The sequence below is a fragment of the Schistosoma haematobium genome, chromosome 2 (assembly GCF_000699445.3).
Source record: "Schistosoma haematobium chromosome 2, whole genome shotgun sequence".
Lineage (NCBI taxonomy): Eukaryota > Metazoa > Platyhelminthes > Trematoda > Strigeidida > Schistosomatidae > Schistosoma > Schistosoma haematobium.
The window spans coordinates 2,311,288-2,337,596 of NC_067197.1; the positions used below are offsets into that span (position 1 = coordinate 2,311,288).

The window sequence follows — 26,309 nt, forward strand, 5'->3', positions numbered from 1 at the left end:
TCGATGTATCATGGGCATAATCAGAGTTTGATGTGGTTCTGGGATGTAAAACAAAAACATAAAACTGTGAGATAACAAACAACAAAATAAAATCGAAAAAAATGGTTTAACATTCAATGACAGTGGTGGATATGCCACTCAATATCGTAGATTAGATGAAGTTAGACATTAACACCGTTGGATGCCGACCGTCTCAGTGGTCTAGTTGTTAACCTCTCGCGTCCAAAACTGATAGGTTCCGAGTTCGAATCTCGCGAGACGGAATGGTGGATGCACACTTCTGAGGAGTCCCACAATAGGACGTAACGGCCTTTTAGTGCTTTTAGGTTTTCAATAGCAGTTTAGCTTCAATTGACTTATTATCTTAACTATTGACATTTAATATTCACTGTTTTTTGTAGGAACCATAAATCGATATAAATCGATATGACTCCAATTGAATATAAATGTTATTGAAATACACATGTCGTCGATTCTCTCATGTAATCACTGACTTAATCAACGTTAGTGAATAACGGAATTAAATAAGTTGAATGTGAGAGTGTGTTTTGAATATGCATATTTCATCCACTCAATGAGACAAAACAAAGAGGAGCGAAATAGATTGGAGAAGCAAAGTGAAGTGAATGAAGCGGAATGAAGTGCAATATAGAGAAGGCGTGTGAGTCGTCTCCCATTCCATATCATTTTCGCTTCGCTCTCTTCTCTTCGTTTCATCCCTTTGATTATCTGTCCAGATTAGTGAGTGTACAAAATAGATGTACACAAAAATCCATTCTCGCATTTGATTTTATTAATTATGTTATTCACCAACCCAATTTAAGTCGATAATAATATACAAGAGTTACCAGAATGGATATTCTGACAACAATCATTCATACGATCATCCATTTTCATACGAATTGCGTTCCGTTCCCGTTCTTTCACAATTGATTGATCACTAGGTGGTGATCAATGTCATGTGTGTCAGGTCCATATTTAGTGAAGATCGAATGTTTTCGACCATGTTGCAATGTGGCCAGCAGTCTAGGTGACTCGACACTGCGTACACTATATATTAAGATTACATGGTGGTTGGAGGTAGTCGACCGTTCTTTTCTCATCGACCTTCTATACTGAAATACATTCTATATCTGACCACCGTTATATACTACTTGTGTAAATATAAATAACCCACACCACACTACGACCTATTTTCATTATTCAATATAAGTACATCCCATTTATGCTTACTGAATTGTTGAGATTCTTGTCACATTTTTTCTCCCAGGTATTTATATGCACAATTCCAATCACAAAGTATATTGGCTTAGTGATTAGATCATTGTAGTAGATTATATTTTTGAACTGTCACTCCCCACAGACAAACACACCTTTCAGTATACTCAGTTCAGTAGTATTATTAGCTCTTTTACTAAGATTCCTAGCTCAATTTCCATTAAAGAAAACTTCTATTTGATAAATGAGTTATACTGGAGTGAGCTCAAAATGAACAAGAATGAAGTAATGTAAATTTTCCATAAATTTTCTTCAGGTTCTACAATTATCTCATATCCAAATTAATAATCCGAAAAATGACCAGGTTAAGGCATGTGAATTTAGGATTGTGATAAACAATTTAATGAAATGCATCCAGCCATTCAGTTTACATCTAAAGAAGAGAATGATGGCCGAATAGCCTTTTTGGACGTTCTCTTGACTAAGAGAGCGGATGGGTCATTAAAAATGAACTTAAACAGAAAAAGTACATGAACTGGGCGGTATACGAATTTCCTGAGCTTTGTACCTCTACAGTACAAACGAAACTTGATCAAAAACCTTGATTACCGCATTCGCACTATATATTCTGCTGATATAGTCGAACAAGAGCTTAACACCTTGCATAATACTCTCAGGGAGAACGGCTACCCTAGAAAGTTTATAATTAAATATATGGTCACGAAGGCGAAAGTAGGCGAAATACAAACAGTGAAGAAGAAATCCCTGTTCATCCGTCTACAATTCAGAGGGAATGCGGCTAGTGAAATACTAACTCAGAAATTACGTAGGACAATACAAAAGTTTTTTAACACCGGAGAACTGCGATTAGTATTTTCTACGCGCCCAATGGTTACACCGAAGCTAAAAGATGAATTACCTAGAATGACCACCTCATTTTGTATTTATCAGTTCAATTGCTCTTGTGGAGCGAGTTATATTGGTCGAAGTTCTAGGAATTTACATTTTCGTGCTCGTGAACACCTTCCAGCATGGCTAGACAAAGGTTCGATGAAGAAAGTGAACAGCTCGATATTGGCCCATTTAGTACAAACCGGTCATAGTGCCAGTATAAACCAATCTTTTTCAATTATTTATAAGTTAAGTAATTTTTTGCTAAAACTGGTCAGACTGAAAGTCCTACAAACGGCTGAAGCAGTAGCGATCCGGATGGAGAAACCGGAGCTATGCGTACAGAAGAAATATATTCAACCACTCCTCCTCCCCTGATCAACATCTAAGACAATTAATCAATCGTAATCTTAACTATTGAATGACCTAATTTGACTATGACCTTTCGTAGTCAATTCTCATTGTCCCTGTTATCTTTATTCATAAATCTTTGTATTATTATTATCATTCGTATTATTGGTTAAACATCATTAATCTCCCCTATACATGATTCATTCACTTCTCATTCATCCCTCTGTATTACGTCTTACTTATTTGATCGAATTGTAATTGCACTATTATTTCTGTCTCACCCTATATGACCCATATTTATTCTGATCATGGATCTTAAATCTCACTTAACATATACGCAGATTCGAGTTAACATTCTATATGAGTCATAGTAACATTAACATTAACAATTTCCAGTGGTTAAGTTCATGAGTCAGTTGAAGCTAGACCATTATAGGAAACCTAGAAGCACTGGATGGCCGTTTCGTCCTATTATGAGACTCCTCAGCAGTGAGCATCCACGACCTCGCCCCCTGCGAGATTCGAACCCAGGACCTACTGGCTTCGCGCGCGAGCACTTAACCACTAGACCATTGAGCCGGCATCCAACGATGTTAATGTCTAACTTCAACTAATCCACGAAATTGAGCGACACATCCACCATTGTCTTCGGTGAGTTACTATCTCACAACAGACCTGGTTTTCCATAGTGGACTCATGATCTTAAACACTGAAATTACTACAATCTCCACAAAACCCATCTGATATTAATTAACAATTTTATTGTATTTTGTTTATCACAATCTTAAATTCACATGCTCTAAACGGTCTACTTTGCCCTTAACCTGGCCATCTTTTCGGATTATTAATTTGGAACCTGAAGAGAATTTATCGAAAAGAATATTCTTCATTCAGATATTAGTCTTTTAATAAGATGGGGGATATTTAAACGATTATAATGTAAAAAAAAATTTAACTCACCTCGATCTTTCACATCTTTTACATGATCTACTGGGATTTCTTCTGGATAAACTATTAAATCTACAAGTGTACTATAATATGTAACCCCATCAATGTATGATGTTGCTAAACATTGAATACGTGCACTTGGTTGTGGTAGATTTGGTGATGGTCGTGTATCTTCTATAGTCAATACCCCAGTATTACCATTGTTTATTGTATAAGATTGTATTGATTGTCTGGTTAAACCAGCTTCTGGAACTGTTTCTCCATATATACCAAGTAATCTCCAACCAAAATGAAGATTTCCATCAGTTATTTCTTTTCCAGTTACTGTATCTGTTTAAATGAAATAATATAGATGTGACATAAGTATGATCAGAACCAAATCTATTATTATTATATAGATAATGAAATTTGTAAAGCATTTTTAGGACGAGTATTTTACCCAGACTAGGCAGGGTAGATCTGATGAAGATGTGAAGGCGTGGATCCGCAAAGCAAGAGCAGCATATCCACAACTGAACAACATCTGGAACTCAAAACAACTGTCTGTCAACCAACACCAAGGTCAGAATTTTCAATAGAAATGTCAAGACCGTTCTACTGTATGGGGTGGAAACTAGAAGAAGTGCGAAAGCAATCATCCAGAAGATACAAGTGTTTACACAAAATACTTCAGATCCCTTGGTCAGACACACACACACACTTGGTTTTTGTGCTAAACTCAAAATCCAGTATTTAATAAAATTGATGAGGATAAACTCTACTCTCATTAGCACTTTTGATCTCTCGCCTGGAAGTCAATCATGCTGGAGTGCGTGTTTCGTTGTTTGTCGTTGTTTTCCAAAAATATCACTCCATCATGATATGAACGTTTCAAGTGAAGCTCAGTCAGTCATGATGGAAGAAAAATTGCAACATAGCAAAAGAAATAGGTCTAATTCATTTAATAATAGAAATTATTCCAGAATAACTACAACGAATTGACTAAATAAACGAAATTATAACCGTAATTACTGACTACGATAAATTAACTAAACTTGACAAAGTGTAGTTTACCCCCCAGCAAATAAAGCTAAGGTTATGGAAGAAAGCTTACAAGAAAATAACCACACTTGATGATTAACTAGTTTATAAATCATAATAAAAAGTTGTTTGTAGCATTATACAGTAGCAATGGCTGTGTGAAAGAAAAAAAAATACTTAAAGGGCTGTCATTCTAATTTAGATTGTTGCCACCAAATACCTTGGTACGATCGACGGTCGAGAGAGTCAACTCACCCTCTCCAAATGCTCATAGATCGTCACGTGTATACGACCACTACCAAGAAAGTCCTACTAACTGTTTTCTCACGGCGGGAGTGTTCACTAAATTGACAGAACGAAAAACGAATGTCCGGCGCTTTAACCGGTTTAGTGGATATGGAGGATCTACCTAGTGGAGTTAGCGCATATGGGATCCAGGATCCTGAGGGAATAAGTGACGCATGAAACTACTGTTGGTCACGGGCTATCATGGGATTGCATTTCCAAACGTCATTCGATCACCTAGTGGACAGTGGCTTCCTAAGAAAACTAACTGGTTCAGTTTGAGCGCCCAAGCAGTATTCCAACCTTTAGACAAATCAAATGACAAAATGTGGCACATTTATACGTGGTGCCTCCTTCTACCAATATGGTGTAGTTTAAATTCACTTGGTATTGTTTACTTGAATCTTCCCAAATGATTTTTAGAACTGCAATTGATCAGTCTTTTAATAGTATATGTGAATCCTGTGCATATTACCTCAATATTTCCTTAATTCATAAGTGTTCTAATCGATATACCGGCATCTCAGTGTTGATTTTCACTCTGGGACTCATAACATTTGCTCAACTGTTTTATACTCATTTAGAAATGTATCTGATATCTGGTTCATTCTTTCACTATCTCAACTTGATAGTAGTATGAAATGTTTACTCTCTATAACACTTACCATAAGCAGTACAATTTAATTGAACATTTTCACCATCTTTAATTGTAACATGATTAGTTAAATCATTTTTTCCACCAATTTTCAAAGTGATTCTTTCTTCACCATCTGAAAATGAGACAATTTACAAAGATTAATTAAATAAATATTACTTTAATAGACTTTTCAAATGGTTTGGATTATTTTTTCTGGTAAGTGTTTTTTAGCGAGTTAGTTTTCTACGGGATGGGGACGCTAACCCCATGCCCAACCCTCCTCCTTTACCCGGGCTTGGGACCGGCAGTAACCCTATAAGAGCTACAGGCGGAGCAGGACCCGACAACATACCAGCTGAAGCACTGAAATCAAACATTGAAGCAACCACAAGCATGCTTTACCTTCTATTCAAAATGATTTGGGAAGAGGAACAGGTGTCGATGGACTGGAAAGAAGGACACCTCATCAAGATTCCAAAGAAAGGAGATCTGAGCAAATGTGAAAACTACAGAGGCATAACACTACTGTCAATACCAGGGAAAGTCTTCAACAGAGTGTTGCTAAACCGGATGAAGGATCCAGTAGACGCCCAACTTCGAGATCAACAAGCTGGATTCCGTAAGGATCGGTCGTGCACAGACCTAATTGCAACACTACGGATCATCGTCGAACAATCAGTTGAGTGGAACTCATCACTATACATCAACTTCATTGATTATGAAAAGGCATTCGACAGTGTAGATAGGAGGACATTATGGAAACTTCTTCGACACTACGGAGTTCCTGAGAAGATTGTCAACATTATCCGGAACTCATACGACGGACTACAGTGCAAAGTAGTGCATGTAGGACAGCTGACAGATGCATTCCAAGTAAGGACTGGAGTCAGACAAGGCTGTTTACTCTCTCCCTTCCTCTTTCTTCTGGTGGTCGACTGGATTATGAAGACCTCAATATCTGAAGGAAAACACGGCATACAATGGACAACTCAGAATCAATTAGACGATTTGGACTTCGCAGACGACCTAGCCCTTTTATCACGTACACACGAACAGATGCAGATGAAGACAGCCAGTGTAGCAGCAGTCTCTGCATCAGTAGGCCTCAGCATACACAAAGGGAAAACCAAGATCCTCAAATTCAAGGCGGAGAACAGCAATCCAATCACTCTTGATGGCGAAACTCTGGAAGATGTAGAGTCCTTCACATACCTGGGAAGCATCATCGATGAACAAGGAGGTTCAGATGCAGACGTAAAGGCGAGGATCGGCAAAGTAAGAGTCGCATTCCTACAATTGAAGAACATATGGAACTCAAAACAACTTTCAACCAATATCAAAGTGAGAATCTTCAATACGAACGTCAACACAGTTCTACTGTATTAAACTGAAACTTGGAGAACTAATACAACCATCATCAAGAAGGTACAAGTATTTATAAATAGCTGTCTACGTAAGATACTCAACATCCACTGGCCGGATGCCATCACCAACAGCCTTCTGTGAGAGAGAGCAAACCTGCTTCCAACTGAAGAGGAAATTTGGAAAAGACGATAGAAATGGATAGGACATACATTATGCAAATCATCAAACTGCATCACGTGGCAAGCTTTAACTTGAAGTCCTGAAGGGAAACGGAAAAGAGGAAGTCCAAACAACACATTACGTCGGAAAATATAAACAGATATGAAAAGGATGAATAGGAACTGCAATGAGCTGGAAAGGATTGCTTGGGACAGGGTTGGAAGGAGAATGCTGGTGAGCGGCCTACGTTACTTCACGAGGAGTAACACGCGTAAGTAAGTAAGTAAGTAAGTAAGACTTTTCAAATGATAATTGCTTCTTAATGCATACGTCAAGACCGATAGGTCTTAGTTTCGAATCTCATGAAGTGAGATCGTGGATGTGCACTGCTGAGGAGTTCTACGATAGGACGAAACGGCCATCCAATGCTCCCAGGTTTTCCATGATGGTCTAGCTCCAATTGACTCATGATCTCAATTAGTAAAATTACTAATAGTATCCACAAAACCCCTTCTGATATATTTATTGACTTATGACATTAAAGACTAGACAGCGCTATACACAGAATCTGTATAAAGATTACTAGACAGTTAGGAATAATCACATTTGATTAGGAAAAACCATACAATAGATTTCAAAATTTTCCGGCTGGGTTCAAAGTCATTTATCATACGTAGTTACCTTTCTAAATGAAATTACTAACAATTATAGTGGCCAAGTTTGTTGAGCAACTAAACAAATCGCTTATCATCCATGCATCTAGACAACTTTGAACTTAGATTCAACTGGGAAAACGTTGAGATCTTGAATAGAGGGGATTTTAAACGTATCAGAGAATTTTCAAATGTTTGGAATTCAAATCAATCAGCAATCAACCATCACATTAAAATCGATCCAATTTATCAACCAAACGGAAAAATCATGAACAACTGTAAGACCATGGATCAGATCAAAGGGAGATACAATCAAATTAATGAGGTAGACAATCATGCGTTAATGGTCAACAATAACTAATCAAGATCGAGGTCATATGTAGAGACGTTCGAACAATTCACTTCTACCTGAAGTTTATGCTAATGAAGTTGCTCAGAAGAACAATGAAAGCTCTACGACTAAACTATTCGACTCAGAGAACAGATTTTCTCCTGAGCTACAAACTCAATCTTACAAATTTTAAGGGTTATTTTATCACTTCGCTAAATCACCCTTAATACCACCTTCAGACTTAGTCTTTTAGGGTTTAGTTTTCTTCTCAAAGTTCCAAATATTCATGCCTAAAAGATACTTGAAGCGAAACATTGAAACAACGACTATAAACCTGTAGGATATGATCTCTAAGAACTTCCAGGGATATTCTTTTCAAGTATAAATGGTGTGTTACCATAAATTGGGAGTATACTAAAGAGGATAGAACTGATATGTCTTAAACTTTTCAAAATCAGTTTATTATGACATTTATGTATTTATCATTCCTATTTAATCTCACCTCCACTTATCCATCTTGTTCCACCTGGTTCAATATCTGATGTTTTCACTGGTTCAGCTTTATCACTACCAAATACCCGAAAACTGAAATCTGGTGAAATGTAACGAGCTGTATCGTTTGATGCAATACATCGTATTCTTAATTTATTTGCTGTAGACGATAAACCATGATAATATAACTGATTATTATTCAATTCAATTTGATCAGCAATTAGATTTGGATGAACACGTTCACCATTAATACGTTCCACTTCCCATGTATAAGTTGCATCCGGTAGAATAAACTGTAAGTAACCATCTGGAAAAGAAAAACACATTGAAACCGATGAATTGCATTGTTATAGATTTACTGATTAGTTGAGGAATAGTAAGCAATATAATGTTTTGTTAATTGAATTCTATCAATCCATTTGAACTGTGAACTACTGGGTCGTATTCATCATGATTTAATCATAGATGGCAAGATGCATTACACTTTTAACCAAAAACGTATCTGAGTTCTTAAAGAAGATAATGTTCCCGATGAGATCCAAATGTTTTTTGTCTAGTGTCACAGGAAGAGAATATAATAACTAAGCAATTTTGATATAAATCTGACTTCCTATTTTAATCTGATTAATTTTCAACATCTAACACCCCCATTTACTGTTGATAATGATTTACAATACAACTTGAGGGTTTTTGTCACATTAATTACACTAACGATTTGATATAACTGTTGCAGTTTTATGGGGGGGGGACAAATAGTTTAAAGGAAATTCAGTTGCTCAATTATAAGCGCTTGCATGAACTAGGTATCCCTTTTAACCCCACCTGTAGTTCTTCTAGGATTACTGTCAATCCCAAGCTTGGGTAAATGATTTTATTTTATTTTTATTTTATTTAATCACATAAACATTGATACAAAGAGGCACCAATTAGATATGCACTAACTAAATCAATTGATTTGTGTAAGGGCTGGAATATCGCCCAGGTGCCCAAACAGAACCAGGCGGTTTCCTTAGGGGGCCACACTCGGAGCCTTCGACCTAAAGGTGTGATTCACATTGCAGTAGAGCAACGTAAGAAGATGCATTCCCATGGTAGCCGGTGACCAACGATTGATTTATACGCCAAGTGTTCCATCAGGATCCTGGAGCCCACGTGTACCATTGGTTTGGAATCAGGGAATTAAAACTCCTCTGGTTGGATCGTTTATATCCACCAACCTGGTTAAAGCGCCGAATATTAACTTTTCGTCCTCCCAATTCCGTAAACAACACCCTGGTTGCGAGTAGGCAGTGAGAAGAACTTCCGTGGTAATGGTTGTATGAACGTGGCCATATCAGAATATCTGGAGAGGGAGAGCTGATTCTTCCCACTCTCAGACTCACAAGGGCGTTTGAAGACATGGGTTGAGCATGGGATTAGCAACCTAATCCCGTAAAAAACAAGTTTGCTAAAAAGAAACACTAAACAATCTAATTAAACAATGAATTCATTATTCTAACTCAATAATGATGAACTTACCATATGCATTACATGTAATTGTACCATTAGAACCTTTTTGATTTTCAATTAAACCGGATTCACTCAATTCATTAATACGTACATAGACTTTATGAACTTAAATAACAAAAGATGAAGCAAACAAAGAACACATGAATTAGATGAAGGAAAAAAATTGTTAAATTCAATCTAAACTTTAATATCATTTGAGTTTCATATGTAAATAGTGCAATGTAAGCTTGTTATTTGGGTTGATAATATGAATACAATGGGATAATCACTAGTGAATAGATGATGATTAACGGTATCAGGCGTGAGACAGTTATTTATTGAAAACAGTAAAGAATGGTCGTTCAATATAATGGATTGGTTGAAGTTAATCAGTAATACTTGTTGGATGGCGTTTCATTGTTCTAGAGGTTAAGCGTTCGCGCACGAGACCGAGGGGTCCTGGGTTCGAGTACCATACTAAGATGAAACGGCTGTCCAATGCTAAGAGGTTTTCAAGTAGTGGTCTAACATCGATCAGTTCATGATCTTGTAATTCTTGTAATTCTGTGTAAGACTCAATTATGAATATTAGCTAGTTCTAACGGAAATATTTAGAACTATATACTATCGTATTCATTATATGCAAATCGTTGTTAAGTGTGACTTGATCTCATAGATCTTCAGACCATTTCTAACTAATTTCATCTAAGTATCTATATGGTATAAGCATCAGCTATCGGATATTATGTGCTACAAATCTGAATATAAAGATATTCGTTGTTGATAGTTAGAAGGATTTCTTATATTAACTAACTAAATCATTGAGTATCATAAAATTTTGTGGTTGTTGCTGGGCTAATGAGGTATGGCAACTTGAACCAGTGCATATATATGCTTGGTCCTACGTTGTAACTGACTGACTGACTGACTGACTGTTGGAAAAAGCATCTAAGTAATACAAATGAAGACCGTTTTTTGAGTTATATCACTTACGCTCTACTCGAACTTGATCTCTTTCAATTATCTGACCAATAGAATTCAATGCAGTACATTGAAATACACCAGTATGTCTACCTAGAGCATCAAATTGTGGTGAACCAATTGTTGTCCAATAATGACGACCAGAATGTATAATTAATCCTTGCATTGATAACCAATGTGAACTTAAAGAATTACGAGTTCCATTAAATCTATCAATTGACCATTGTAAACCACCTTCTGGTGGAGGATGTCCATAGAATGTACAAATTAACTAAAATAAAGAAAGTATTGTTAATGTTTCATAGATGTTTTACCATTTATATAATGTTCTTTTGTATAACCCAAAAGACAATAAGTGGATCAAAATGAGCATAAAGATTCAGTTAATCAAAATATAGGAACAAATGACAAAGTTTTCATTTTCAGTGTTCATGATAATCATTGTGTATTTAATAGTCGATCAATCAGTCAAAATTGAAATAGGACCTGACAGAAATGTACTTCAACTCAAGTTACCATATCATATCACTTAGACGGAATAAAGTTACCATATTAACTTACGAAGGAGTAAACCATAGTGAGAAAGACTAAACGTTGAGGAACCTTATTAAAAGAGAATTAATTAAATTCGAGCAATAAAATGTTTACAATCATACCAAAACTCAAAACTCAAGAAATGACAGATCTGAATGCATCTGAGCCACAGATTCAATTCAGCAACCTGATGGGTCAGTCCAAAAGACACTGAATTCATAGACGGATCTTATGTTTCGATTTGGCCTTCTTAGCTTTATTTCGATCTATTCCTACACTTGCTAACACTGCCGATTGAGTTAGCCGGTGTATACGTAATACTTACATCAGACACTTGGTCATTGAAGATTTTTAAACAAATACATTCTGTTTAACCTCAGCAACACACGATCGTCTTAGCAATAACGCTGTGAAGTTAACTATCACCAAGTATCTATATATCCATTACATTTATTACTTTTGTAGTCACAGAGTACTGCAAAGCGAACTACTGAGCAGTATGTTCTTTACTTCATGTAAGTTGATTACTATTCACTTACACGTTCATTGATTCGATATCCATAAACCGTTTTGTTCTCTCTTCTTCCATACATTTGATTATGTAACATGTTTACTTAAAAATATCGGACTTTCAGTAAGATATATATACCAACAACTTTATGAAAAACAAATCAATATTGGAACTCCTGAGGTTAGTCTTAAAGAATTACGTTTGAAATGTATCATGTATGTCCATTTTGTCTTTAATAACACATATCATAGACAAATTGATGGTATAGCGATAGGTTCACCACTAGATTCTATCTTTGTGGATTTTCTTCTTGCGAAACTAGAAAACAAACCTCTTAAAAAAGTTATCACGAAGCTCGAATTCTACTGTCGTTACGTTGATGACACTTTCATTATTGTCGATCAGAACAGTTAGAAAGAAGAACTATTGGAACCATTTAACAACAAACATTCAGCAATTAAAGTTACATGTGAAGAGGAAATAAATAATAAACTATATTTCCTTGACGTTTTGTTAAATAGAAAAGAAAGTGGTTCTATCAGCAGAGGTGTGTATAGGGAACGTTCTTTATCAAACCAATACACACATTTCTTAAGCTTTCTACCTCTTCGTTGTAAGAGAAACTTAGTCAAATGTCTGGCAAATAGAGCTATTGAGATATGCTCAGTCGATAAAATTGATAAGGAATTAGTTCTCATCTATAATATGTTGACTGAAATGAGTTATCCACAGGGTTTCCTGAAGAAAAACTTGCATGTAACAAGCAAGAAAATAGTGACATTGACGGCTAATAAGAAACCTCTTTTCTTGAAGCTGCCATTCAATGGAGATGTAGCTAGTGATTTATTACGTGATAGACTGACTAGAGCAGTAAAGAGAATGTTTAATGCTGACAACCTCTGTCTATCGTATTCGATCCGATCTATGGTGATTCCCCAACTAAAGGATGTTACTTGGTTATACCACTTCTATTTATATTTACGAATTCATCTGCTCCTGTGTAGAAAGCTATGTTGGGCGTTCTACCAGACAACTGAACCAAAGAGTTAGTGAACACCTCCCTTAGTGGTTAAGAAAAGGTACTATCAAGTCAATATGCAGCTCGGTTCTATCACACTTGATCGATACTGGTCATGTAGTAGAGAGAACTAAGTCATTTAAAGTTATTTATCGTATTCCTAATAGATTTCCTTATGGTGTTTGATCTCGTCTCTTACACATAGCAGAAGACATAGGAATTCGAGTCAACAATCCAACAAACCAACAATCGAAATTTGTAACACCCTTATCTTTCCCTTGGCCTTAAATGATTTTATTAATTATTATTTTCTATACTCTTTCTACGTTTATTTTTCTTCATCCCCTTCTATACTTTTCTTTTCTCAAATATACGCTTCAAGTCCGACTGCCTGAACACTTCTTGTTACGTAGTATTATAATCTTTCTATGGATGTTGTTTCAGTGTCTGTATTTTCCAACCCATTGACGCATTTCTTATTATGTTTTATTGTATTTATTTTAACATAGAGATATTGGTACATGGAGGCACAAAATACATGTGCGCCACACAATTCTCTTTTGACATGTGTGAAGGCTATGATACAGTCCGGGTGCCCAAACCGAAGCCGGTGGTTTCCTTAGCGGGCCACACCCGGAGCCTTCGACATGGAGGTCTGATCCACAAGGCAATGGAGCATCGTAAGGAGATGAAGTCTCATGGCAGCCGGTGACCAACAATAGGTTCATACGCCATTTTTCCAACTCCCCTAGGTGGACTCTCCATGTCCACCAGCCCGGTTAAGTCGCCGGACATTCGCTTTTCGTCCTCTCAATTTCATAAACAACACCTATGGTGCGAGAAAGCAGTGAGTAAGACTTCCTTGGCAGAGGCTATATACGCTTGGCCATCTGAGAGCATTTCGAGCGGTAGAGCAGACTCTCCCCACTCTCGGCCGTATCAGGGTATTTGGGGGCCTTTATTCTTCTTATCATCACTAGTACACTTGTTATCACACTATCAATTTGTACTTTTCACATAATATGTAATTGTTTCCATTGTTATCATTGACTTATAAACTGTCATGATTGGTATAATAATTTCATAATATTCATATAAATATTGCTGTATAGTAGAGTAAAACTTGATAAAGATCCAATTGAGAACAATATTGTTCGTTTATAAATATTGTTCTAAATTGTTGAACAATGTCATGTATTCTGCAAACCTTTTAAATCATCAATTCAATTGTATTAATAATAGAATTATTATTGTGCTTTTTAAAATTATGATTTAACTTACTTCAAATGGTTGCCCTTGAATAACACGAACATAACGATCACCAGAATCTTGGAATATTTCATTCACATTCGATAATATTCTTACTTCAGGAGTGATTGGTGTTTCATAATCTACAAAAAAGATGAATGTAATCATGTAATAATGATTATAATCTAAGGATAGTTTAACAGCTTTATACTATAAAAGAAAAGTAATCATATCATGTATCGACATAGTGTTGTTCAGCTCACTGTACATGAATTTTATGGTGTTATCTTAATAGTAATGAGCTACAGATCTTTGAATTTCCACCTGGAGCCCCTCTGGGGCTACTGCTAGTTCACTCTCCTATGGGGTAGAAGTCTGAAATGTCAGATAAATGGTGGTAAGTGTAAATTGGTTACTAATCGATTCGATCATTAATATCTTGAAACTATTAGTTAGTGGGAATATCATTATGGCTAAATGTTAAGTATTAGCTGTAAGAACTTATCAAGTTGACTCAGTAATGAATATTGATCAACTGAAGTCTTTCATAAACTTATTACATTCTAAGGAAAGATGGATAGTGGCTACCAGTGAAATCCAGGACTCGCGTTTCGTCCTATCTTGAACTCGTCAAATGGATATACCTTCATCTCAGATTTGATGTTCACTCTGGAACTCGAACCAATGAAGTCAATATCAAGGCAATACACACAGTATGCACATATGCCAATAAGAAACTGGTCAATTGCAATCCTAAACATTAATCGGAAGATTCAAGTAAAACAATACCAAGTGAATTAAACTTCAACCCATTGCACAAGCAAGTGGCTATCAGGACTCAGTAACTAAGTGGATAACGTGATGGCGTTTGAAGCGAACGGTACTGGGTTCAAGTCCCAGAGTGAACATCAACAAGTCTGAAATACAAGCACATCCAGCTGACGAGTCCAAAATAGGACGAAACGCGCATCAAACTGGATTCCACTGCTAGCCACTATCCATCTTTGTTTATAATGATTGTGAATTAAGGCAATATCGCGAAATTACGCACAGTATGCATATATGCCAACAAGAGACTGATCAATTGCAGTCCCAAATATTAATGGCAAGATTCAAGTAAAAGAGTACTGAGTGAATTATAACATCCTAGTCCATTAATCATGTTGACTATCTCTTTAACTCTATGGTATGTGACTTCACTGAATTTGAGTCTGTATCTAAATGGTAATATCAATATTTTCTTACAATTCCATCTATCTGACGAGGTTCCGTCGTTAGCCACTATTATCATGAATAACATTTGATAGGGTATTAGCCAAAAAGAAACAACCTCTACAGCCACATACCTGTCGCTATTAGATCATATGGAATATATACTTGTTTCACTGATGATGAATATGAATTCACTGATCGACATGTATAAATACCAGCATCCATTCTAGGATCAAATTTATCTATTCCATTATGTGTCCATTTTAATACAGCCTTATTAGGGGTTGTTGTTATTTGTGCCTAAATTGATAATAAAAAAATGAAAGATGATCATTTCAAAATATTAGAGAAGTACTAAGACAAATGATAACAATGAAATGTTCTTATGTATAGTTAGAATCAACCAGTATAGCTTTCTCACAATCATTATATGAATGTATATTTAAGGTGAGACTATCATTTATGAACGAACCAATCACGTACAAAGATAACAGGTCTCAGATTTTGATGCGAAATTCATCCATCCATTTGGTTAAATGGAGTTTTGGCATTATAGCTGATGTTATTTCGTGATGAAAACTCTAAATCTAATACCCCTAACCTTAATCATAATTTTACTTCATCACAGTGGTTTTTAACCATCATTTGGTCCTAGTTACTAGGTGGGCATTTTCAAGGTCAGTTTAATATCGCATACCTTTTCCTTCTGAGGAAGTAATATCTGACTTACTAATAGATAACTTGAACAAAAATGTTGGTGAGTATTAGATTTTCGTACTATACATAGAATAAAACGAAGTCTACATTGATTTCTGATAACAGTCATGTGGTACATGAAACTAAACCATTTATAACGATTTATTTAGTAATCCATACAATTTTCTTAAAAGGTTTTGATTTTGTTTCTTACATATTACTACAGCTTTATGGATTCGAATAAATAACCGTAGTAATTCTTTTCAAATGAAGTATATACCATCCCTACGATTTTATTGCACCCTAAAAGAATACTTAATAGACAATTTTACTATTTCGTTCTAAATTAAGATCATGAGCCGATTAATGTTAGACCATCATTGCAAACCTGCAGGCACTGAAAGGCTATTTTTGTCCTATTGTAGGACTCCTCAGAAGTGCGCATCCACGATCCCACACCCAAAGAACTTGAACCCCGGGCCTTCAGTCTCGCGCGCGAACGCTTAAACTCTAGACCGCTGAGTAGGCATCCAACGGTGTTAATGTCTAACCTCAACCAATCCACGAAATTGCACGACCATCTTCCATTGTACCGAGGTAAATACCTGTCTCTACTCGACGCGGATTAGCTCCATTGGTCACTGCTTCTCACTAGGACTCCGAGAATTCCCTCATGAAGCTAGTCTCTAGTGACCACATGGTAATTATCAGTATGGGGTTGTGGAGATTATTAGGTTTTTGATTGAGATCATGAACGAATGGATGTAAGACCACCATTAAAATCCTGGATTTATTATGGTCAGACATTAACACCGTTGTAAGCCGGTCGGCTCAGTGGTCTAGAATTCATGCGTTCGTGCGCGAGACCGATAGGTCCTGGGTTCGAATCTCGCGCGACGAGACCGTGGATATGCACTGCTGAGGAGTCCAACAATGAGATGAAAAGGCCCTCCAGTGGTTTCAGGTTTTCATCTAGACCACTGAGCCGAGATATTAATGTCTAACTTCAACTAATACACGGAAATGAGCGACACATCTATCATTGTCTTCAGTGAGTTAGTATCTCACAACAGACCCGTTTGAATTCCACCGGTCGCTGATCCTCACTAGAACTCTTGGAAATACCACTTGAGACCAGTCACTGGTGAGCAAATGATGATTATTATCAGCAGTGGTTTTTTGGATATAATAGTAATTATCATGGATGCCCACTGCTGAGGAGTCCCATAGTAGGACGAAACGACCGTCCAGTACTTCTAGGTTTTCCATGGTGATCTAGCTTCAAGTGACTTTTGATCTCAACTATTAGTTTATGAATTGTTAAGAAACCCACTCCACTATTTTCAATGAAACTCACAAATTACCTTGATTGATTTTGTAGTGTCGCTTACTATGCTAAACCCATATAACTTATTCTAGTCTCTGTACAGGGAAATTTATCCATTATTCTTGAGTGATATTTTGACCTTCTTAATTATTCACTTATCCACCGTAGCTGTTTTTTATATGAGCGTATATGTGTGCACTTCTTATCCATTTTTATCACATGTCTGTAACCTATTTTTCTGTGACTATCAATATCGACTAACGCTTGATTAAATGGAGTTGAATGACATGCCTTGTCCACCACGCGTCGTTTCGTTTCGCTCTCTCTCTCTCTCTCTTCTTCCTTTCCCTCGCTACGTCTCTCTGATTGTCCAATTTGATCCACGTCAAAGTATAAAACTTCATCAAAATAGATTACTCTACTTTTGTATTTCGAAATATCTCGAAACAATTCGAAATTTTATACATTTTTACTTTCTCAGATAAAATAAACGATTCATAGTGTATCTGGAAGACAATTCAGCCAAACGAAAGTTAATCCATTCGTAGTGTATTAGGGTTTCTTTTAGTGCATGGAAGGTTGCATGTTTGTCATACATTATCTACCTCTTTCCTAGTGCAAAAATAATATATAACTATCTTATATTATCGGTTCGAACAAAACAGCTCTGAATATAGTTTAATAGAGTCACTTTGATTTGCCATATAATTCAATAGAGTGTTCCGGACAATCAGACAAAACAAGAATCTAATGAGTATAGAATTCTTTGAAGTTTGATTTATTTTGTTCACATCAAATATCAAATTAACCGTTTACTGGATGCCCCCAAATGCCCTGGTACGGCCGAGAGTGGGGAGAGTCAGCTCTCCCTCTTGAAATGCTCTCATATGGCCACGCGTATATAGCCTCTTCCAGGGAAGTCCTACTCATTGACTACTCACAACCAGGGTGTTGTTTACGAATTCAAAAAGATGGAAAGTGAATGTCCGACGCTTTAACCGGGTTGGTGGACACGGAGAGTTCACCTAGGAGAGTTGGAAAATCCTCATTCCAAACCAATGGTGCACATGGGCTCCAGGATCCTGATGGAACAATTGGCGTATCAGTCAATCGTTGGTCACCGGCTACCATGGAACTGTATCACATTACGATGCTCCACTACCTTGTGGATCAGACCTGTAGGTTGAAGGCTCCGAGTGTGGCCTCCTAAGAAAACCACCTGGTTCTGTTTTAGCACCCGAGCAGTATCACAGCCTTCACACTTATCAAATGAAATTTGTGTGACGCATATGTATTTGGTGCTTCCTTGTACCAATATCTATGTGTTCAAATAATAATAATACTTACTGGATCAATTGGTTCATCTTGACGGGTCCAAGTTATTTGTGATTCATACTTTTCATTATCATCAATACATTCCACCTTATTTGGATAAGGGGAATTTGGATCAGTATGACTAACAAGTCGAAGTTTAGGAATTTGTTCCACTATAGAATTGAATTCATTGTAAAGTTATGAATTAATAGATGGTGAGTAATAAAGATTTGTCATTATAGTAAACAATGAATAATGTCTTAATGAAATCATATTTATGGAAATATGTGCATTGAGAAGTACGTTTATGTCATTCAGTACAAAGTTACCCAATATTGTGGATTGATTTCACATAGATAAACATTAAAAACAAGATGGACTGGATTGCTTAGTCGTTATAAGATGCGACCATTCATCAATATCCCCCCCTAAAGATCTTTCTGTATCTCAGAATGTCTGATATTGAAAATATCAAGCTGTAGATATCACCTTGTTGATCTAAATGTAGTTTTCTTGTATTTCACTCCTAAATCACCAACTAAAGGTTTGACAGAATTGAGTCCATGAGCCAAAAACACGTTGAACCTGTCATCAGAATATGCCTTACTATAAAATCATGAGGTACTTATGTTTTTTCCAAGTTGAATAGCCTAAAATTGGTTATATCATCTGTCTCTAAATGGGGCTTTTTCTCTTTCATTCAACACATTAGAATTCGAAATTTATGACGTTGATTATGAATATTCTACTATGAGAATTAAAATAACTATTGAATAATTGTTGAGATGGCTTACGAGAGCTACGACGGAGCCTTCAGAGATCCTAGAGGAGCCGAAGAGTTCCACCAATCAGAACACAATGGATCTTTCTAGTGTCAAAGTGGCATGCTACTATTGGTTCGTAGCATAACGTGTCTCTTCCCGGATTGGTTGAATTATAATGTTGATACAATAAATGCTAATGTCTATAAGCGCCCATGATTTTCTGTACATTTTGATTCTTGTCCAACAAACACTTTCCCCAGTTTCCTTCGGACTTCTTATTTTGTGACTTGGGAGGCTATAGTGTTTAAGTGCTCAAGTTATACGTGGTTCATCAAGAATCTAACCTTCTAGATATAACAATAATAAACAGTTATATCTCAGTAAAAATAAAGTTGAATAACTTACAAGTATCACCAGCTAGAACTTCTAATTTCACATAATCAGAATATCCATATGCACCAGTTTTTAAATCGGTTCCTTTACATCGAAATCTAGCTATCCAATTAGGTTGTCTACGTAGACCTGCTATAACCATTGTATCATATAGAGCTTTAGCACCTAACATTGGTAAATCATTTGGTGATGGTTGTGGTCTAGCTCTTTCATTACTATTAGACAATTCTTCTTGAATTGATGTAACTTTTGTCTCCCATGCAATATCAGCTTCTTCTACAGTTTTATTACGCCATGCATCTTATAAATATTAATAAGAAAAATAATTAGATTTAAATAACCATATTTTCAATAAAGCAACATGATGCAAAATGAATATCAGATTTATTTCTTTAGCAAAGACTGTAACAGAATGTATCAGTAGGAGAAATAATAGGAATTGAAGAGGGAAGTTGATGATGAATACAATGGTTTTGAATGCTGTTAGAGGTATAAGTGCAGTGATCTCTTTCAAGTTACCCACACCGTGGAAGGGTTCTTCTGGCAGTAAGGAAATTGGATTAGAGGTGGTCTTAGTCACCTGAAAGCGTGACCGCAATGCCCAAGGGACAACTGCTTGAGGTCGGTCACACACGATCTTTTGGTGAGTAATTTTCGTGTCAGCTCTGTACTTGTTGAGACCTTACCGCCGGAGATGGATATCCTTGCATTTTATGGTCGACCTTTTCTAACCCCACTCTTCCTTATGAAAAGGCAGCATCGTTGTTATGCTGGTTGTTTGAAGGAAACACCTTACTGACTTCACACCTCTGTACAGTCAGTAGTACGACTTCGCCTTCAGACCTTGGGTTTGTTGCTTTTAGTCTTACCGCTCTTCAACCGACCTTTCTGACGTGGTAGGACCTTGAGGAACAGTTGTTCCAGCCTGTATAGCTCGGTTGCTTCATCACGATAGGCAATTCCGACCACCACATCAAGGTAGCAACAACGGTCGGGAACAGAATGTATGATCTAAAAAACATCACTCCAACGTATCTTGTTATTTCTTGAACGTTTTTAATACTTACTCAGATCTCGTGTAGTTTTATATTTCTCAATCCTCTCTGACCGGACGTTTAATAATTGACTTAGCTAAACTTTTGCCTTCGTTTCTTATAACTAAACTCGAGATTACAGTATGGAATGATTAACTATTGTTCTTATTTGACAGTCCGCTGAAAACGGTTAGTATTCTATCAAATTCTTACAGATAGATAATTGATTTCATTTTGTTGAAAATACTCTTATTGATCTCATGGTACTTAACAGTGAGATTTATTAAATATATGTTGCTCTATAATATGTCTCGTACCAGAGGAACTATTGATTGTATTGTGGGAATGGTACTGCTGATGAATGTACCTTATGATACATGTACATGTATATGACACTTATCAATTGAATGTCTAAGAAAATGAAGAAGGTAGTTCATTTCAAATTAACACTGTAGGTAATACTTCATGGTATTACTATATCAGTCTAATGATCTGCTGTTATCTAATTTATTCCTTCATTAATTACTTACGCCTGTCACTACCAATAAAGTATAGGCCATCGACCAGCATTCTCCAACCCACTCTGTCCCATGCCTGCCTTTATAGTTCTATACAATTGATGCTCATTCTTCTCATGTCTATCTGTCTCCATTTCTCGGCATAATGTGTTCTTTGCTCTCCTACTCATCCTTTGGCCCTGAGAGTTCTATGTGATGGCTTGCCCTGTGACACGGTTCGGTGCTTTCCTCAATGTATGTCCTATCCACTTCCAGCACGTCTTCCTGATTTCTTCCTCCACTGGAATCTGCTTTGTTCTCTCCCATGGTACGTTGTCTGGTCAACGGATCCCAAATATTTTGCGTAGACAACTGTTAATAAATACCTGTATCTTCTGGATGATGGCTTTCGTAAGTCCCCTAATTTCCACCCCATACAGTAGAACTGTCTCGACATTTGTATTGAAAATTCTGACCTTGGTGTTGGTTGACAGACAGTTGTTTTGAGTTCCAAATGTTGTTCAGTTTTGGATATGCTGCCCTTGTTTTGCCGATCCGTGCCCTCATATCTACATCAGATTCATTGTGTTCATCAATAACACTGCTCAGTTATGTAAAGGTTTTTACATCTTCCAAATCTTCTCCGTCAATTGTGATTCGGTTGTTGCATGTTATGTTGTATTGGAGAATCTTGCTTTTCCATTTTTATATATTGAGACCCACTGCTACTGAGGCTGCCGCTACACTGATCGTCTTCTCTTGAATTCGTTGTTGCGTTTACAATAGAAAAGTGAGATCATTTGCGATGTCTAAATCGTTAAGCTGTATCATAGTGAATGGAATAGAATACATTTCTTAAAATCATAACAATATATATATATATATATATATATATGATTAGATTAATCTGTATACCAATTTTTTCACTTACCTTTAACAATACATTTAATTTGAGCAGTTTTTGTTTCAATTCCAGTAATTATACCTGTAGGATCTTGTCCTTCAATAAAGACTAATACTTTTGGTTCACGTAACCATAAACTAATATGTGGTGAAGAATAATAGGCTTGTGTTGCTTTTTGTATATCTTCTAAACGTACAACACAAAATATATTTAAACCTTGTGGTTTATCAGTTAATTTAGTAAAATATATCCATTCACCTTTATGACCAGTTGAGAAACTATCTGCTAATTGTGTATGCTTAATATCACGTCTTATTCCATTAGGATATTGAACAAACCAATCAATTCTATCTATAGTCACTGGTTTTCTAGTTGTATCTAATCAGTGAAAGAATAGAAGAATTCATATGTAAAAAGTAATGAAAAATGATTATTAAACAATTGGGTATGATATGTGCTAGTATTCACAATTGATTGATAACTGGGTGGTGACCAATGTTATGTGTGTCAAGTCCTTATTATTAGTTCAGATCGAATGCTATCGACCATCATGCAATGTGACCACCAGTCTAGATGACTCGACACTGCTTGCACTATTGTGAGATTAGATGGTGGTTGGAGGTAGTCGACAGGAAACAATGGATCCGGGTTTCGTGCTACTTGGCACTCGTCAGCAAGGTGTACATGTAATCTTAAGGGAACTGGTGCTCCCTGACAGATTTGGTCCCGTGTCATCCAGCTTCACAGTCAGAGACGTTACCACTGGGTCGTTCGGGCCGCGACTGACCTCCTGCAGGACGGAGGTGTTTTCACAATTGACTGATCACTGGGTGGTGACCAATGTCATGTGTATCAAGACCTTATTATTTGTGCTAGTATACGCAATTACAAACTTACTTACTTACTTACTTACGCCTGTTACTCCTCGTGAAGGAGCATAGGCCACTCACCAGCATTCTCCATCCAACCCTGTCCTGGGCAATCCTTTCCAGCTCCGTCCAGTTGTAATTCATCCTTTTCATATCTGATTCTATTATCCGACGCAATGTGTTCTTTGGTCTTTCTCTTTTTCGCTTCCCTTCAGGGTTCCAAGTTAGGGCTTGTCTCGTGATTCAGTTTGACGATTTGCGTAATGTATGTCCTATCCATTTCTATCGTCTTTTCCTAATTTCTTCTTCAGGTGGAAGTTGGTTTGTTCTCTCCCACAGAAGGCTATTGCTGATAGTATCCGGCCAGTGGATGTTGAGTATCTTGCGTAGGCAGCTATTTATAAATACTTGTACTTTCTTGATTGTGGTTGTTGTAGTTCTCCAAGTTTCAGCTCCATACAGTAGAACTGCCTTGACGTTGGTATTGAAGAATCTCACTTTGATATTGGTTGACAGATGGTTGTTTTGAGTTCCATATGTTCTTCAATTGTAGGAATGCGACCCTTGCTTTGCCAATCCTCGCCTTTACGTCTGCATCTGATCCTCCTTGTTCATCGATGATGCTTCCCAGGTATGTGAAGGACTCTACATCTTCCAGAGTTTCGCCATCAAGAGTGATTGGATTGCTGTTCTCTGTGTTGAATTTGAGGACGTTGGTGTTCATTTGTGTATGCTGAGGCCTACTGATGCAGAGACTGCTGATACACTGGCTGTCTTCATCTGCATCTGTTCGTGTGTACATGATAGGAGGGCTAGGTCGTCTGCGAAGTCCAAATCATCTAATTGGTTCTGAGCTGTCCATTGTATTCCGTGTTTTCCCTCAGATATCGAGGTCTTCATAATCCAGTCGACCACCAGAAGAAAGAGGAAGGGAGAGAGTAAACAGCCTTGTCTGACTCCGGTCCTTACTAGGAATGCATCTGTCAGCTGTCCTACATGCACGACTTTGCACTGTAGTCCGTCGTATGAGTTCCGGATAATGTTGACAATCTTCTGAGGAACTCCGTAGTGTCGAAGAAGTTTCCATAATGTCCTTCTACCTACACTGTCGAATGCCTTTTCATAATCAATGAAGTTGATGTATAGTGATGAGTTCCAACGCAATTACAAAGTGTAAGTATATTTTAATCGATGGAAGGTTATAATGAAGAATTTAGAGATTAGCAAATTCTTTTCATAACATTCAAGTGCCAAATACATCAGTTGAAAATCTTTTAACATTTTGATGAAATTATGTTGTTTGAGCTGGATGGTTCGATCGTGGAGATTTGATTGACATCAGAACAATGATGAAAGCTCCGCGACCGAATCATCCAGTTCAGAGAGCGAAACTCCATCAAAATCATCCACCTGAACTATAAATCTTCTCCACCATCTTTTCTCATTTTGATGGAATTTTGTTGTTTGAGCTGGATGATTCGATCGTGAAGCTTTTAACTTGTGTAATTATGATTTAGATTGTGGAATTGATCATAACTTATAATACTGATTGAATCAGTGATTTCCATCTCATTGAACTATGTTTATCATGTTCACCTTAAGAATAGACGTTTATCGATTGAATACGTTACTGACTGACTTTTAGGATTCTTATTCCAAAAGCCACAAATAAAAAGTGCCAATTTAGTACTCCTTAATGTTTAGTAGTTCATCTATTGAAACGAAATCTTGATGAAGTGATTACACTAAATGTTCACATAAATCACAAGGTAAGCTATCACTTGGAATCCTGAAAGGAAGCGGAAAAGAGAAAGGTCGAAGAATACACTACATCAAGAAATGAAATGATGAACAGCAACTGTAAACAACTGGAAATGATTACCCAGGACAGGGTTGAATGAAGAATGCTGATGGACGACCTATGCTCGTCCGCGAGGGCTAACAGGCGTAAGTATATATATGTATATTCAGTTATAGAGATGAATTAAATGATAATTCACTTACGTTTAACATCACATGTCAAATTCATATCACTTCCAGTAATACCGACAAGACGATCATTTATAAATGCATCACTCAATATTTTGGCATGAAGTTTTCGTTCATCCTTAGGAATAACTAAACAAATAAAAATAAACAATATCAGTGGTAAACAGGATCTTGATTAGTGTTTTAATTCTATAGAATAACTGATTTCAAGCTGGATAGAATCAAATCATCATTCATCAGAAACCAAACTCCACTTCTATCTACAGTCTTGAGATAGTTAGTTACCATAATCGTAACAAATATCACTGACATATTCAGACATTCATCGTTTCATATCAACATTATATTAATTATACATACGAATTGTTAGATACAGAGTAGTGGACTAAAATTAGTCCTTTCTTGAATAGAACATGGAAATAAGCAAATATGGGTGATGGCTAGCAGTGGAATATAGGACGTGCGTTTCATCCTATTTGGGACTCGTCAGATGGATGTACCTGCATTCCATAGTTGATGATCACTCCAAGACTTGAACCCAGTACTGTTTACTTCAAACGCTATCGCTTTATCCACTGAGTCCTGATAGTCACCTGTTTGTACAATGGAGTAAAGTTTAAATTCACTTGGTATTATTTGCTTGTATATTCTCATTATAGTTAAGGACTACAACTGAGACAGTCCGCATAGGATGCACATATGTCAACAAGAGACTGATCAATTATACTCCTTAACATCAATGGGAGGTAATAAGGAAATAATACCAAATGAATTTGGAACATGGAAATGTTCATTTAACGTTTATGTAATTTACAAATGAAAGGGATCAGTAAATCTTATACATAGTTGGAATCACTGTATTCTGGATGTAATAAACCAACAGATTGTAAACATCAAAGTCCTCAGAAATTAGGGGGATTCTTAAAAAGCTTCAGTCATGTGAAAAGTTTGGAAATTTCCACACGAAATCCAGAAAACGACTGGTAATGGGACAATTATTGGATTTAGCAACATTTCCCAAAGCTTCTAAAATTTCACCGTTGTCCTAATCTATACTTATCACTTTCTGTTCAAGGTCTAAAATATATGTTGATCACCTGGATAACAAGTCAAACTTGTATTAGCATCCATCAGAAGCCACATTTTTGGTGAGACTATGATTTATGGATGAACCAGTCAG

The 26,309-nt window shown here is 36.7% G+C and overlaps 1 protein-coding gene across 1 annotated transcript in view; it reads right to left on the reverse strand.

The window, feature by feature from the left end:
* Positions 1–26,309, reverse strand: part of MS3_00006024 (uncharacterized protein) — a 256,723-nt gene that overhangs the window by 137,908 nt on the left and 92,506 nt on the right. The window contains exons 34-44 of the mRNA XM_051214123.1: positions 25,145–25,258; positions 22,299–22,649; positions 19,849–20,136; positions 18,713–18,852; positions 15,477–15,642; positions 14,164–14,273; positions 10,832–11,090; positions 9,869–9,964; positions 8,361–8,657; positions 5,379–5,483; positions 3,421–3,738 (exon numbers count right to left, since the gene is read on the reverse strand). Coding sequence (XP_051067251.1) covers positions 3,421–3,738; positions 5,379–5,483; positions 8,361–8,657; positions 9,869–9,964; positions 10,832–11,090; positions 14,164–14,273; positions 15,477–15,642; positions 18,713–18,852; positions 19,849–20,136; positions 22,299–22,649; positions 25,145–25,258 — 2,244 coding nt within the window. The remainder of the gene's footprint in view (positions 1–3,420; positions 3,739–5,378; positions 5,484–8,360; positions 8,658–9,868; positions 9,965–10,831; positions 11,091–14,163; positions 14,274–15,476; positions 15,643–18,712; positions 18,853–19,848; positions 20,137–22,298; positions 22,650–25,144; positions 25,259–26,309) is intronic.